The sequence below is a fragment of the Lissotriton helveticus genome, chromosome 7 (genome assembly GCF_964261635.1).
Source record: "Lissotriton helveticus chromosome 7, aLisHel1.1, whole genome shotgun sequence".
Taxonomy (NCBI): Eukaryota; Metazoa; Chordata; class Amphibia; order Caudata; family Salamandridae; genus Lissotriton; species Lissotriton helveticus.
In genome coordinates this window covers 1,535,670,399-1,535,685,481 of record NC_136068.1, presented here as the reverse complement: position 1 = coordinate 1,535,685,481, position 15,083 = coordinate 1,535,670,399, and the positions used below count along the sequence as shown (strand labels likewise).

At 44.3% G+C, this 15,083-nt stretch overlaps 1 protein-coding gene across 1 annotated transcript in view; it reads left to right on the top strand.

Annotated features, from left to right (window-relative positions):
• Positions 1–15,083, top strand: part of LOC144767523 (G-protein coupled receptor family C group 5 member C-like) — a 41,889-nt gene that overhangs the window by 17,065 nt on the left and 9,741 nt on the right. The window contains exon 3 of the mRNA XM_078650947.1: positions 6,524–6,600. Within this exon, the coding sequence (XP_078507073.1) occupies positions 6,524–6,600 (77 nt within the window). The remainder of the gene's footprint in view (positions 1–6,523; positions 6,601–15,083) is intronic.

Below are 15,083 nucleotides of genomic sequence, written 5' to 3'. Positions count from 1 at the left end.
AGGAAAGCAATTGATATATGAAAGGGAACTTGTTCTGCCATTTTGTAGATTTCCGAGCTGTGTTTCATTTGGTAAATCGAGAGATCTTATGGTTAATTTGGAAAAATTAGATATTTTGAGAGGCCTGCTTTGTATTTTAAAAGAATTGCATCATGGAAATAGGGCACAGATAGAACTTGATAGAGGTGGAACATTAACAGAGAAGATTATGATAAGAAATGGTCTGCGTCAAGGTTGTCTTTTGGCCCCAATCGTATTTTAACTTTATTTAAGGGCCCTCCCGGAAACCCTGAATGGGGTAGCGGCTTTTCTGCCAAAAAAAGTGGGTTTTATGTGGCATGTCTACTTTATGCGGACAATTTCACCAGAATGGACATGACACAAATCAACTTGAAGAGTAAATTATATGTTTTTTAAATATATATTAATCATAAAAAACTCTGTTAATATGGTAAAAACTAAATATTTGATTTTGGGGACATGAATAAAGATTTTGAATAGTTTTAGGAAAAGGAAGGATAGAAGAAGTAACCATGTTACGTTACCTGGGCATGCACTTTACTTCAAAGTTAAGATGGATGACTCAGTTGGAGGTGATTAAAGCTAATGCAATTTCAACAATTATGGGATTAAATACATTTAGGATAGAGCTCTGGGGACCAAAGATTGATCCCGTCCTGATAGCAAACAAAGCAACAGTTCAGAGCAAATGGCTATTTTGCTGCAGAAACCATATACTTTTGTGGGATGAGTAATTGGGATTAAATTGAAGGGCAGTGCTTAAAGACAAGATTACATCTTTCTAAAACCGCAATTGTTCAGGCTTTAAGGCTTGTCATCATGGTCCTGCCACTCAGAAAGGGCAATATTGACACTTTGGGATTAGCTATTGGTAGCTAGTGAAGCTAATATATCATTGTGTGTAGAGATGACATTTTGAAGAGTGAGCAGAAATGGCTTTATTAACGATAAAAGGTCAGTATTCTTTGGACCATTTAAGGTGGGAACATCCAACAGATCTTTCAAAAAAGGAAATACGTACCAAAATGGAATCTGTTAGACCTGGGATCATTTGGCGTGTTTCCTCTGTCTTTATGCCATCTGACCTCCTGTTTTTGATGGCATGCTGGACTTCGTTTTGTTGGTAGTGACTATGCGCACATTTTCACTACTTTTCAGTGTTTAGGTGCAAGTGCTCCTGTTGTAAATTGTGTTTCTGGATTAGGGTTTCCAAGATTAGCATATTTTATTTACTAATAAGTCCCTAGTATTTGTGCACATGTAAATGTAAATGTAGTTGAGCTTATATAGCGCACAGCTACCCGCAGTGGGTTTCCCGGCGCTTGCTTAGGGAACCCTTCCTGGTATTCCCCTGTGAGATAGCAGGGTATCCACAAGGTGAAAGTCAGGCATCCCGCCGCGAGGGGCCGTTGTGGAGATTAAGCAAGCTATTGCCCAGAGTCGCAGAGTGTGAACCCGTGAGTCGAGGAGGCACCGGGGCGAGAATTATCGAGTCCGTGGAATTTTTAGCCCAAGACCCGCCGAGGCAGGGAATTGAACCCTGGTCCAGGACCGATCTCAGCTTCCGGGTCTGCTGCCTCTAACCCCTGAGCCACACTTCTCCACATATGTGTACCCGGGGCCTGTAAATCAAATCCTACCAGAGGGTCTGCACCACTGATTGTGCCACCCACACAAGCAGCCTTTTAAAGGGTTCTCAGACCTGCCACTGCAGTGTCTGCACGCAGTTCTAACTGCCATGTCGACCTAGCAAATCTTGACAGGCCCTAACCTTCCCTTTCCTTACATGTAAGGCACCCCTCAGGTAGACCCAAGGTACCCCCTTGATGGGCAGGGTACAGTGTATGGGAAAGATAGGTCATGTACTGTTGTGTCTAACATGTCTTGATAGTGAAATACTGCCAATTTCGCTGTCACTATTGAAAGGCTATCTTTCCCATATGGTAGTTGCTTTGTAACATCTTACAAGCCTATCTTTCCATTTGGATAAGATAGAGAAATTGAGTTTAGGCTTCCTGAACTCAGAATTTTAGTAAAGATCATTTTTATATTGTATGTTTGAAAATGCGACTTTTAGAAAGTGGAAGACACACAGATCTATTGACTGGGGGTGAATGTTTGATTTGCTCTGCATTCCGTCCATCATCTGTGTGTCTTGTGCTTCTTGCCCTAAGTGCGCTGGGTATGCCCAGACGTGAGTCCCGGGCTCACTGTGTCACTGGAATCAAGCTAGCTTGGCTGATGAGGGGTGATGCCCTGAAACAGGTCCCAGGATGCTTGTTTCTGGTGTGCTTGTTTCAGGTACAGGGAGGTCTTGGCTTGGCAGTTTGGGCTGACCTGTTCCCATGATGAACAGGGTCAAGACTTATTTGCATATGGCTGGGGCTAAACTGGGGTGGCTTCGTGAGCAAAAGAAGGGTGGATTTAACCCAGATCTATTGTCTGGGGTAAATGTTTGACTTGCTCTGCATTCCGTCCATCATCTGTGTATCTTTTACTTTTAGAAAGTGGATATTTTCTAGCTTAACCATCCTGTGTGCCTCTGCCATTTGTGTATTCCCCATCTGAGTTCAGAGTGACAGGAGCTGCAGATGTGCATTCACACTAGACAGACACAGAGGGGGGTCGAGGTGTGTCCTGCATTTCCTGTGTGACTCATAGCCAGACTAAATAGAGTAGTGGGAGGAGTTGTCGCTTGCACCTGAATGGGTCCTGTGGCTGACGTCCTCATAGCAGTCTCCACCTCCTGCAGTGAACCTGGCCTAAGCCAGGCAGAACTGCTATATGTATGCCAGTGGAACTTTGTTTGTGCCAACTTCGAAGGGAAATGTGGTATAAATATTGGGGCCCTAATTCCAGAACTTTGGAACTCTTTGTGATCAAGAAGCCTGCCAAGAAGAAGAGCCGGAGAAGCAGTGAGAAAATACTACCACTTTGATGTGTGCTTTGTTGGGTTGCCCTACAGTGACTGCCTCTGTCTTAGGCAGGGAAAGGACTGGACTGGACTGACCTTACTATAAACGTATTCTTTCGAGTATCTCCAAAGGCTTGAAGTAGAGCTTGCCTCCTGTTCAAGAAGTCTCAGGAACTGCAAACACTTCACCTTCCTCTGGGTATCGCCTCTCGGACCGTGTGCTTCAGTTGCTACAGAGGGAAACTGCAATCAAACACTGTCACCGAGACCGCCGCCGGCTCCGTGACCTGGAGGCACCACAGAGGGCACTGCCGCACTTTGCAGCGCAACCCCGGTATCACCGACGACGATGTACGCTGCCGCCACCGAGCCGCTGCTTGCACCACGACCTGTGGGCACCGCACTCTGCACTGCCTCGCTCCACTCCACTGCCCTGGTCTCACCTATGATGCCGATTCCAGCTGACATCGACGCTGCTGCCTGCAACGTGGTTTGGGGGCACCGTTCGTAGGTTACACGACTTACCGCCGCATCCCACACTTCAGTCTCGGCCCACCGACACCAGCCCTATCGACCCCAGATCATCAACGGATGCCATTGCTTGCACCATGACCATCAGCACCACAACGAACATCGCCCCACTTTACACCGCAGCCCTGGTCTTACCGACACCGCTGGACGACCGAGCCGCTGCCTGCACCGCAACCTGAGGGCATCGTATGCTGCACGGCTCCGCTTCACACCGCAGTCTCGACACTCGCTGCAGCCAGCCCGTACTGCCATGGACAGCCGTTGCCAAAGCTACTGTTTGAGGGTCTTCCGACACTGCAGGTGGGCTGCACTGCTACGGTCGGCCAGAATTGTTGGATGGCGTGGTTCACACTGCCGTGGTAGCCCCATACAGAACTATCACTTCATGGAACTGTTTCTAAAGTCTATTTTTGCTTAGTGATTTTCCTGAATAACTGCATGTTCGATAATTATCATTTTGATCTTGCTTTACATAGATAAATATTGGCTATTTTTCTCAAACTGGTGTTGTGTCCTTTTATAGTGTTTTCACTGTATTACAGTGAGTTATGTGCAAATGCTTTACACATTGCCTCTGAGATAAGTCTGACTGCTCATGCCAAGCTACCAAGGGGGCGAAATGGGGTTATTTCAGAAGTGTAGCCCCCTTTCCTTGACTAGAAGGAAGAGTCCCTACTTGGTCAAGGTGCTAACAATTGCCAACTAGACACCTCCATTTCTAACAGAATCTATTTCCAGAATCAGAGACTGTACATATATCTGTAAAAGAGGTCTACCTCCCTATTTTGGGATGCCTGGCATGATTTTGCCACTTTCCCCTATATCTTGGAAATAGCAGATACGTCTATGAGGCAGAAAGTATTTACATTTCGAATTGGGATTAATCCTTTGTACTAGTGTAGTGAGGTGGTTAAGGGGCTAAAGTAGTCCAAGGGCCTCTGTAAGTGTGGGCTAGGAATGAAATGCTCAAATACGCATATTTTATTTGATTGTTTAGTTTTTCAGACTCGAGTGCTGTAGAGTTTTAAAACCAGTTTTATTGAAATATGGCGTGGTGGAGTGACAAAAAGGTCTGAAGCTTTTATCCAGGATGGAGTTCTTTAATGTTACTTGCGCATTAATCTTCTTTTTAAAGTCTATTAAGAAAAGTTTGGCAAATGTTAATATTGCATATTTTTATCATATGAAATAGAAAAGTTTGTATGAAAATATTTTGTGACTAATGACTATGATTTTAATGAAAGAATTGTTTTTAGCTGTTTAATGGACCACGGTCTAAAAACATATCTTACGAACTGAACTAATTTTATAAATGATACTGAAGACATAATATTTTTGTCAAACAATATTTAGGCCACAATAGTCTGATATGACCCTGGGACTATACTTCCAGGCTCACCACATGATGGTAAATCTAGTTAGCAAAAACACAGTTGTCATTTTCTAGGAAACTCGAGGTGTGGTTTATACATTTAATGACAATTTGTTTGGGTGTGCTATGTCTTACTGAAGTAGAATATATATATATATATATATATATTAAACAAAAACGATCCTTTCAAGCATGAGCGCGCTCGACAGTGTGTGCTCGACCCAAGGGCTGGATCAAAGCCCCAGTATTAATTTTACAGTTCAAGAAGGGCGGCACAACCGGATACTTTTTAAAGGTTATTTATTTCACCAACACCAACACTCCACCGACGCGTTTCAGCCTCACGGCTTTTCTCACGGTCACAAGTATCCGGTTGTGCCGCCCTTCTTGAACTGTAAAATATATATATATATATATATATATCAAATCAAACAGGAGAAACCCTTGTGAGGAAAGCCACAGGTACGTGTAAACTTGGTGATTCCTTTATTCAAACAGCTGCGGAGGAACATGAACATGTTTGCGGCTTATGCCCGGCCGCGAGGAAAGCCCACCGCATCGCAGCGGGCCCGAGATGCGGTTACATCAAACTTCATCTTTGTCACGGGAGTCAGTGAGTGATCAAACATCTACGAAAAGCGGAGAACATAGAAAGCAGCTGTCTGTCAACCCACTGGGGTAAGAGTGCCATTATCAGCTGCACATCGGACTAACTCACTTGAGCAACACGGATTACTGACACTACGAGTACCAGGAGGCCAGAGTGTTGGCCACGCCCACTGGGGCAGGTGCTCTTGTTAAGGAGTGCAGGACTATGAGACCGTTTGTTTGCAGCAAGTCATGCCACTGATGAAGGGAACTTTCGTTTCAGAAACGCGTCTGGCTTAGACTTTATAAAGAGATGGAAGCCTGTGTTCATGTTCCTCCGCAGCTGTTTGAATAAAGGAATCACCAAGTTTACACGTACCTGTGGCTTTCCTCACAAGGGTTTCTCCTGTTTGATTATATATATATATATATATATATTGAGAGAGAGAGAGAGAGAGATTTTCCAGAATGTGGTAAATTGCAGGCAATACAGGTAGGCTTCACCAAGCTGCAGGGAAGATCCTCAAGTTTGGGGATACTGAGGTGGGCTCTCAGTAAACTAACCAGGTGCATCCCAGAACCAGCTATTAATGTCCCTAATGTTTTTTAAAAAAAACTCCCTATTTAGGTAAAGTATCTAACACATTTACAGTTTAAAGTGAAAGGAACCAGAAAACAGGAGAAAAGAATCAGCTTGTTTCAGGTCTGATTTAGGGCATGCGACTGACAGCGCAAAAGCAAAGTCAATTCCTGAGAGCCACTGCCAAGCCTTAAAATATGTCTGCATTCATTCATAGACATAATCATATTTAGACTAAACACCACCTTTCCTTTGTATAGATCAATAGCATCCTTGGATTTAATGTCCTAAATAGACTGGTATGTATGCTGACCATGTTCGTAAAGTGTTAGTCACAAATTAGGCGTCTGGTTTTGACTAGATATGTGACTGGCTCTGCTCCACTCAGGCCAACGTTTCAGAGGCACTAGCATGTGAGTCAATATCTGGGTTTGCTGGTAGACTAGTACACCGTATCTCACACCAAAATGACAGCCATATTGATGGAGTAACTAATTTTGCATTTAACTCTTTTAAGGTAATTCGGTTTCTCTGTATGGTAACTTCAGTGCACAAGTCCACGTCCTCCACTCGAACAAGAGCAGAGAAATTATGGTAAGCATATCTAAACTTTAGCACAATGATTGCCATTTTAGGGAGTGAAATACCAGTTATAAAATACTTACACATGAGTATCTCTGCAGTAGTTCATTTAACCACAAAGTATCTACATTTGGTCTCAGCACTTGAAAATGCTCCACTTATCACCTGTGATTGGGCCGGATTCTTATCTCATTTTATCTTATCTTACCACGCCTAAGAATCCTCGGCCGACATGATCTTTTTATCTGCTGAGAAGTGTAAAAGGGAGAAACCAATACATACACCACCATCAGTATGGACTAATCAATTTAGACTGGACCACTGATTCTGACTTACAATTTAAGGGTTTTATTACACAGCCAAAAATAATTGAATATACAAGCACCTCATGACGAATTAAAAAAAATACATGGGCACTAATACAAATTTCATCCTACGCACCAGTCTGATCCGGTGTAGCATAAAAAGAATAAGCAACTCTAAAAAGATTAAACAAGCAAAAACTGCTCCAATATCCAAATCAGTCTGATCCGGTAGCATTAAAAGAATAAGCAACTCTAAAAAGAATAAACAAGCAACAACTGCTCCAATATCCAAATCAGTCTTCATCAGTTCCTACGAAAAGGAAAAGAAATAAGTTAACTCTGTCCCTACACTAACACTAAGGTGACATCCCTACTTAGCATTTTTTCCCATGCAAGATCGAGAAAAAGTGTCAGCTCATGAAGACTTCCTAAGAAGTAGTTCTGGTTGCAAGGGTCAGTAGCCGAACTAAGTCTCCATTCTAAAAATTGATCTCTTCTTCTACCCTCCTAACGGCTCTGTGCCCCCTCGAGGCACTGTCGCTAATACAAAATGATCATTTAATAAAACACGCCCCTGAAACACCTCCTCCGGCCAGGCCCCTCACGTAGGTAACTTTCCACCAAAACTTGTACACCGTCCAGCAACGGTTGGTATGTCCTTGGGCTTCTTCTAATTATCGACATTTCACAATACACTGTTTCAGGTCTCCTCCATAACTAACTCCTAAAACAAAGAACATCAGTCTAACTAACAAGAAGAATGTCCTTGCACCTGCAATGGAAAGCATGTTAATGAAGTAACCTTGCATGCACAAGAAATCTTCTGACTGTCTTCAACTGAGAGCTCTTCCAGGGAAACATATTCCGGCCTACACAATTCAGCTAACGTAAGAAATCAAGAATAGGCCTTTCATAGCAAAACGTGAACATTCATTTTGGCCTTTACACATCCAGAACTACATGCATTAATAAACATTGCATCTATAAGCATTACATTTCTTCACTTTAAGGCACAATTAGTCCTCTCTACAAGTGCAGACTATATAGTGCACGTTTAAATCTAATGCAATACATTACACGTGAACTAATTTATTAGGCAATTTGCAATAAGCCATTACATTTGAATGTTGTTTTACTTTCTCAACTAACACATACTAATTTTCTAACATTATTCTCACATTGTTCATTATTACGTTCACACTTCTAATGATAAATCCTTAGTTCAACACAAGAATATAAACACGGATAATCCGGGTGTGGACTATCCATGATTATGATGCACCCCTACACTTTTAAGAATATCATGATGCTCTATCAGTTCCCCCCTTTGATGACTAGTGTTATCACCAAAAATCACAATTCCCAGGGAAAAGAACTGATCTAAACAGAGCTCGTAGCCATTCTTCCCTGTCGGAAATTCTCTAGAATCTTGGTATTCGGATAGTGACTGTCCTGCAGTCTAGCCATCCTGATCTCTTGCTTCCTAAGGGATCTCTCAACTTGGTACGCCTTGTACCACTGATAAGCTCTAGCAAATCCCCACAAGCAAACCACACAAACCACAATGATAATAATAGGCTTTAGAATATATCCAAGAATACCTTTTCCCAAGTACGCAAACCAATTTCCCACCTTTCCTAACCCTTTACCAACCTTTTCCCAAACTCCCTCCTCAGTCAAATCCTTAAATTGATCACAGTGATGTTACTTATATATTTCTCCAGATCTTTGCTGTTATCTGGTATATAAGTACAGCACTCTTGAACCTTCAACATTTTACAGACTTTGCCCTCTTTTGCTAGTAAGACATCTAAAGCAAGACGGTTCTGCATCACCATCGTCCTTATCGATAACATCTCTCCATCAACAAGTATTAATGACTTAGCTGTGTTTGTCAACAATCGTTCCACAACCGTCACCAACTTCCTTATCTTCACATCATTCAGAATCACTCCCAAACTTGGAATCGCTGCTCCAAAAATATCTCCAATCACTGCTCCTGCACTTGCGTTTCTCTTCGTTCTAGAATGCTTTTCACCTTCTAACAGTTCTAAATCCTCTGCGTGGTAGATTTTAGGAAAAATCATTCCCAGATAACACGTACCATACTAATTCGCAGGCAATCTCACATAAGCATTCCTTCCAAACACATAATATACAGTTGGTACCACCTGTACCGAACCTTGCAGAAAGTTCTTTGCGGACTCTGTCCTATATAGACCTTATCATAATAGGTCTACTCACGTTTCAGACACACCTTCCCCTTCTGCACCAAATCCAATGCTATAGGGCCATATCTTCTCTTTGCTCTGTGAGCTCTCTCCTCATCTGTCCAATCTACTGGAATTTCTCCAGTGTGACGGGTTTGCATTAGCTGTCTATATCGATCTTCTATTTGATATACAAATTTCTTTTCTACATCTGTTAGTGAGCAGGTCAGGATACGTCTATGGGCATAAGAGGTATCTAGCATTGCAGCTAGTATGAAACACTTCCCAATCCTATCCTCCTGTTTATAGTAATCATACTTGTTCAAGTGTTTGTAAGCTGGTACTTCTAAAAGCACTGCATCATAATTCGAAAAGAAGTACTCATAATGGCCTCTCCCATAGAATATACTAAGCAACAAACTACATGAAATTCCATAAGTCAGTGGAAGATGGTGATACTTAATACCCTCATCCACTGAAGCAGGCAACTGCATACACACATAACAATCTTTTGCATCTATCACCTCTACGTACTCGTATAGCACCTGAGCGTACGCATTAAGCTTTAAATCATCTCTAACAAATCTACATGCAATATACGATTATTCTGATCTAGCATAGCCTTTTCAGCTCCTATGATGCCCTCTTTCTTGGTTGAAGTACTAGGTGTAGGAGTTCCCTTCACCTCCCAGACTTCTACCTCATGTGGAATAGCAACTGACACTATGATAACTACGACTATTAAAACTATCACTCTTACTATGATTGTACCTATCATACATTTGGACATATGGTTCGGATTTCCAGCCTCTATTCTCGTTGTCTGGTTGGGTTTTCAGCAAACGAACAATTAGAGTCTCTTTCTCCACCTCAAGTTGCTGTTTAACCAGTCCAAATACCACTCTAATGTGCTGGAAATCCCCTTTACAGTACTCTCGTTCCTTATTTACACAGTCCAAAGAGACCTCCTTAACCCTCTTTCTTCTTCTACAGAAAGTCCCTAAGTTTATTCTTCTTCCACTCTGGCCTAGGCTACTTCTTTAAACACCTATTTACAAAACACAGTTCATTCACAATCTACAATGAGTTCCGATCCAATTGCAGCTAAAACATTTTGCAAAATTTCAAGATAAACATCTACCATTTCATGGGGTGAGGGTTTAAATCCAAACGTTGGGAAAACTAATCTGTGCAAGATCAGGATCCACACCTTGCCCAAGACTGGAGGTTTTGGAACCGTGATTGTCAAAACTCCGTTGATTTCAAGTCCTGGCACTAGCAGTACCACATCGATTTTTGGAACTCACTACTCCCGGCATCAGTTACTGCGTAAGTCCACTCCAGGGCAGCGTATCTCTGGCAAGGCACCCTTGTCCTTCTTGATCTCCTCAGGCTTTGATTCTGCTCTTCTTTGCTCTCTTCTGATTCAGAGACCTCAGACACAGAAGCAAGATCTCTCTCAGGGGCCTGTCGCAGATTAAACCTTCTCTGTTTCTCGGGCCACGCTTCTTCTGTACTTCTAGCCCTTCTGCTTTCCTCTCGATCACTCTGCGCACCACTTCCCTCTGCTGAGTCTGACTCTAAACCACTCCCAAAGTGACTTTCTTCCTCAGAGTCAATGTCTATGTTATGGGTAGCGTACCCCTCCTCAGCTTGGTCTGGTGAGCAACCAGCCTCGTCAGCTACCCACACAGCTTGACTTGTCCCCTCTGCCTCATGGCTGGATTTTCGTTCGTTAGAGGAGCTGTTTCTTTCACGTGTGCTGAAACTCTGCGGGTGTGAGAAGCGTGTACCCAGGTTAGCAATCTTGTTATGTTATGTGATGTGGAGTGGTGTGGCTCACTGGTTAGAGGTGGCAGACTCGGGAGCAGAAGTCGGCCCGGGACCAGGGTTCAATTCCCGACTAGGCAGGGCCGTGGACCAGGGTCAGTGGACTCGACAATTCTCGCCTCGGTGCCTACTCTAACCTGGGGTCCCACTCGGCAACTCTGGGCATTAGCTTGCCTAATCTCCACAACGGCCCCATCAACGCCGGGGATGCCTGGCTCCACCTTGGGGATTCCCAGTAGGGACCATCCCACAGGGAAAGCCAGGACGGGTTCCCCAGCGGTATACAGCGCCGGGACGCCCCTTTGCTGGGGCAGCTGTGCGCTTTACAAGTATACGACATTTAACATTTATGTTATGTTATGTTATGTTATGTTAATTACCTCTTATAATGCACATGACTCACCCAGGGGCATCTCAGCGCTTACTTAGGTGATAAGCTGAGGAGGAAAAAAACAGGTACCAGAGCTGAAGCAATATTTTAAAAAAGGAAAGCCTTCAGTAATTTCCTAAATACAAGATAGGAGGTGGACTTTCGCAGAGCTTCTGGTAGGGAGTTCCAGTACTTGGGGGCGATGTATGAAAAGGCTTTGCCCTCTGAACACGTCCGCCAGATACGCGGAGTCATCAGCAGGGCCTTTCCATTAGATCTCAAATTACGGCAGGAGGACTGCTTGCAAAGTTTGTTTTGCAAGTATTCCGGGCCTGTTCCGTTGATGGCTTTACAGGTGAAACAGCAAATCTTAAAAAAAGACCTCTTCTTCACTGGAAGCCAGTGGAGCTCTTTTAAAAAGGGGAGTGATGGCGAGCCCAGGGGATGGTTTAAAACCATCCTTGCTGCCGTATTTTGGATGACTTGGAGTTTTGCTATCAGCGACGCACCAACTTCGGCCAGTAGGGCATTTCCGTAGTCCAGTCGGCTCACCACCATCGCCTGGACCACCGTTCTGCGATGTTTCACTGGTAAGTATGGAATAATTCTACGAAGTAGTCGAAGACTATAATAGCAAGAGCCCGTGATGTTTCTGACATTATCCTTCATAGACAGTTTGTCATCCAATTGTATTCCCAGGCTCTTTACTGATGTTAACCACTTCGCTGCTCAGCATATTCCCCTCCTGTGCTGAGAATTTGTAAATCCCATTATTCATGACGAGCTGGGCTCGTCATGAGCGTGCGAGGAGGCTACTTCATGACGAGCCCAGCTCGTCATGAGTGTGGAAGGGGTTAAGGTGGTAGGAGCCATCCCTAACTGGGCAGGCCACCAATCGGCCAGATTCAAATCCTGCGCTTTTCCCAGAAACATCAGCTCTGTTTTTTCTGGATTAAGCTGGAGGCAGGATTCTGCCATCCAATTTGAGATAGCCAACATTCCCGCAGAGAAGCGCACTCTCTCCTCCTCTAGATTTGCTCCGATGGGGAAGACCAGTATTGTCCGCATATGAAACAACCTAAAACCCATAATGTCGAACGATCTTGGCCAACGGGGCCATGTACACATTAAAGAGGGTAGGGCTCAGACATGAGCCCTGCGGGACTCCCTTATCTAGCTGGAATATTTTAGACCTAAAAGGGCCCATCATGACCAATTGCTTCCTGTCGGCTAGAAAACTTGTTAGCCATTTCAATACGAGGTCCCCAACACCACATTCCTGTAGCCTCTCCACAAGCAGCCGATGGGAGACAGTGTCGAATGCTGCGGACAGGCCCAAGAGAATGAGCATTGCGGATCCTCCCTTGTCAAGGGTCAATCTTATTGAGTCTGTGACTGCCAGTAAGGCAGTCTCTGTACTAAAGCCCGGCCGAAAGCCTGACTGCGAAGGGTCCAAGATGTTATCTTCCGCACTTCACTGCCGTGTTTGTTACCAGTATCACCTGATAAGGGCCTCGCCATCGAGCCTCCAGGCAGTTCTTCCTCACATGCTTACATACAAGCACCCAATCCCCTGGGCACAGGTCCTGGCAAAGATCACTTGAAGCGGGAACAGCGGCAGCCTGCACCTGCTGAAACACAGAACGGACCACATCAGCTACTCCGTCGCAGTAATCAAGGATTAAGTCATCAGTGATGTTTATCAAAGCTGTGGCTGGTAGCGCCTGCAACCGCATCGCCCTCCCCATTAGAATCTAATGCGGGGAAAGACCGGCCCTTCTATCTGGGACACTGCGAACACTCATCAGCACCAAAGGCAATGCATCAGGCCACTTCTGGGATGTAGATGAACACACTTTCGCCATTCGTGCTTTCAAAGTCCCATTAATCTGCTCCACTATCCCAGAAGCCTCTGGTCGATAACTACATTGGAGTCTCTGATCAACACTTAAAGCGGTGCAAAGCAACTTCATGGTTTCACTCTGGGAGAGTGTTCCTCTATCCGACTCCAAAGAGATTGGAAAACCGAACCTAGGTATCAACTCTCTTAAAAGCAGCTTTGCTACAGTGAGGGTGTCACATCTTCGCGTTGGGTAAGCTTCCACCCACCGTGAAAACACACACACCACCACCAAAATGTACCTCAAACCATTGCACTTAGGCATCTTGATGAAATCTAACTGCACCCTATTGAAAGGTCCCCCCGACCTCCCAATGTGACACAACGTAACCACAGTCTTCTTCCCAGCATTCATTTGTTGACAGGTAACACATCTCTGACACACAGCTTAAGCAACCGCACATAATCGTGGATTGTGCCACGTTTGTCTGAACACTCACACCATCGTATCCCTTCCTCGGTGCACCGCACCATGAATCTGCCTTGCCATCGGGCTCAAGAGGTCATCTGGTAACACTGCTCGGCCATCATTTGAGAACCAAATGTCAAAATTCCCTTTCTCACTTCCCGACTTGATCCATACACCTTTTAACTGCTCTGAAACCTCTTCCTGCAGGCGCTTGAGTTTATCCCAAGTGTCTGCCATGGCTAACATCACATTAAGCTCGTTTCTCTCTTAGCTCTCTCCTGTTTAATCTCCAGTAAATATACACCCTTGTTCAGCGCAAAAATGTGCAACTTCATCGGCATACTTATTGCAGAGAGAAACAAAGTCGGTTCCCCACCCATGGGCTGCATATTTCACTACAGCAATTTCCTTGGGACATTGCAATGCTTCCAACACTTGTCTCACATATTCTCCATTTCTGATTGGAGAACCAGATGATGTCATATAACCCCTCTGAGACCATAGCTGTCCGAAATCATGAACCACACCAAACCCATTCTGGCTATCGGTGTGGATGGTGATTCGGATCTGATCAGCTGCCAAATAGGCGCAAGTCAAGGCAATGATTTTGGCCACCTGTGTGAAGTATACTCCTAAACAAGCAGCTTCAACCACCCCTGTGATGGTACAAATAACAAACGCTGCTCTCAACTGACCAATATTGTCTCTTAAGCATGAACCATCAACATTGAAAATGTCATCGGGTCAGGCAGAGGTTCATCAACAATGTCAGGTCTAGGTTTGGTGCAAAGTTCAGTCACATCAAGACAGTCATGGTTCTCACAATCTTCATCATATGCATTTGGTAAATGCATCAGTGTAGCAGGATTTAAAACAGAACACCTTCTCAAAGTCACATTCTCTGCAGCAAGTATGACTTGCTCGTAGCGTGTGAGTCTATTGTTGGTCAGCTGTTGTGTTTTAGTCCTCGTCATCAACAGTTCAACAGAATGCAGAACATATATGATTAAAGGGTTACCCATAACAATGCTTTCACACCTCTTAATGCTGGTACCTGTTGCAGCAATGGATTTGAGACATTCGGGCCATGCTGAAGCTACTGGATTTAAAGTAGCTGAGAAGTAGGCAACTGATCTATGGACACCTCTGTGATACTGAGTTAGAACTGATAATGTGCAACCTTCTCGCTCACAACAGAACAATGAAAAGGGCTTGTTGTAGTCAGGCATTCCCAGAGCCGGAGCAAAGCACATGCCCTCTCTCAACTGCGTCAGCCTCTGCAAAGGCTTCGCTTTCAGGGAGAAATTGGGAATCCATTGGCGACAGTAGCCAACCATCCCCAGGAACATTCTGACTTCCCTTTGAGTGGTAGGTACAGCCATATTCATCATCGCCTCAATTCGATCAGGTGACAGCTTTCTCTTGCCTTTCCCTATTCGATGACCCAAGTACTGTACCTTGCTGAAACAGC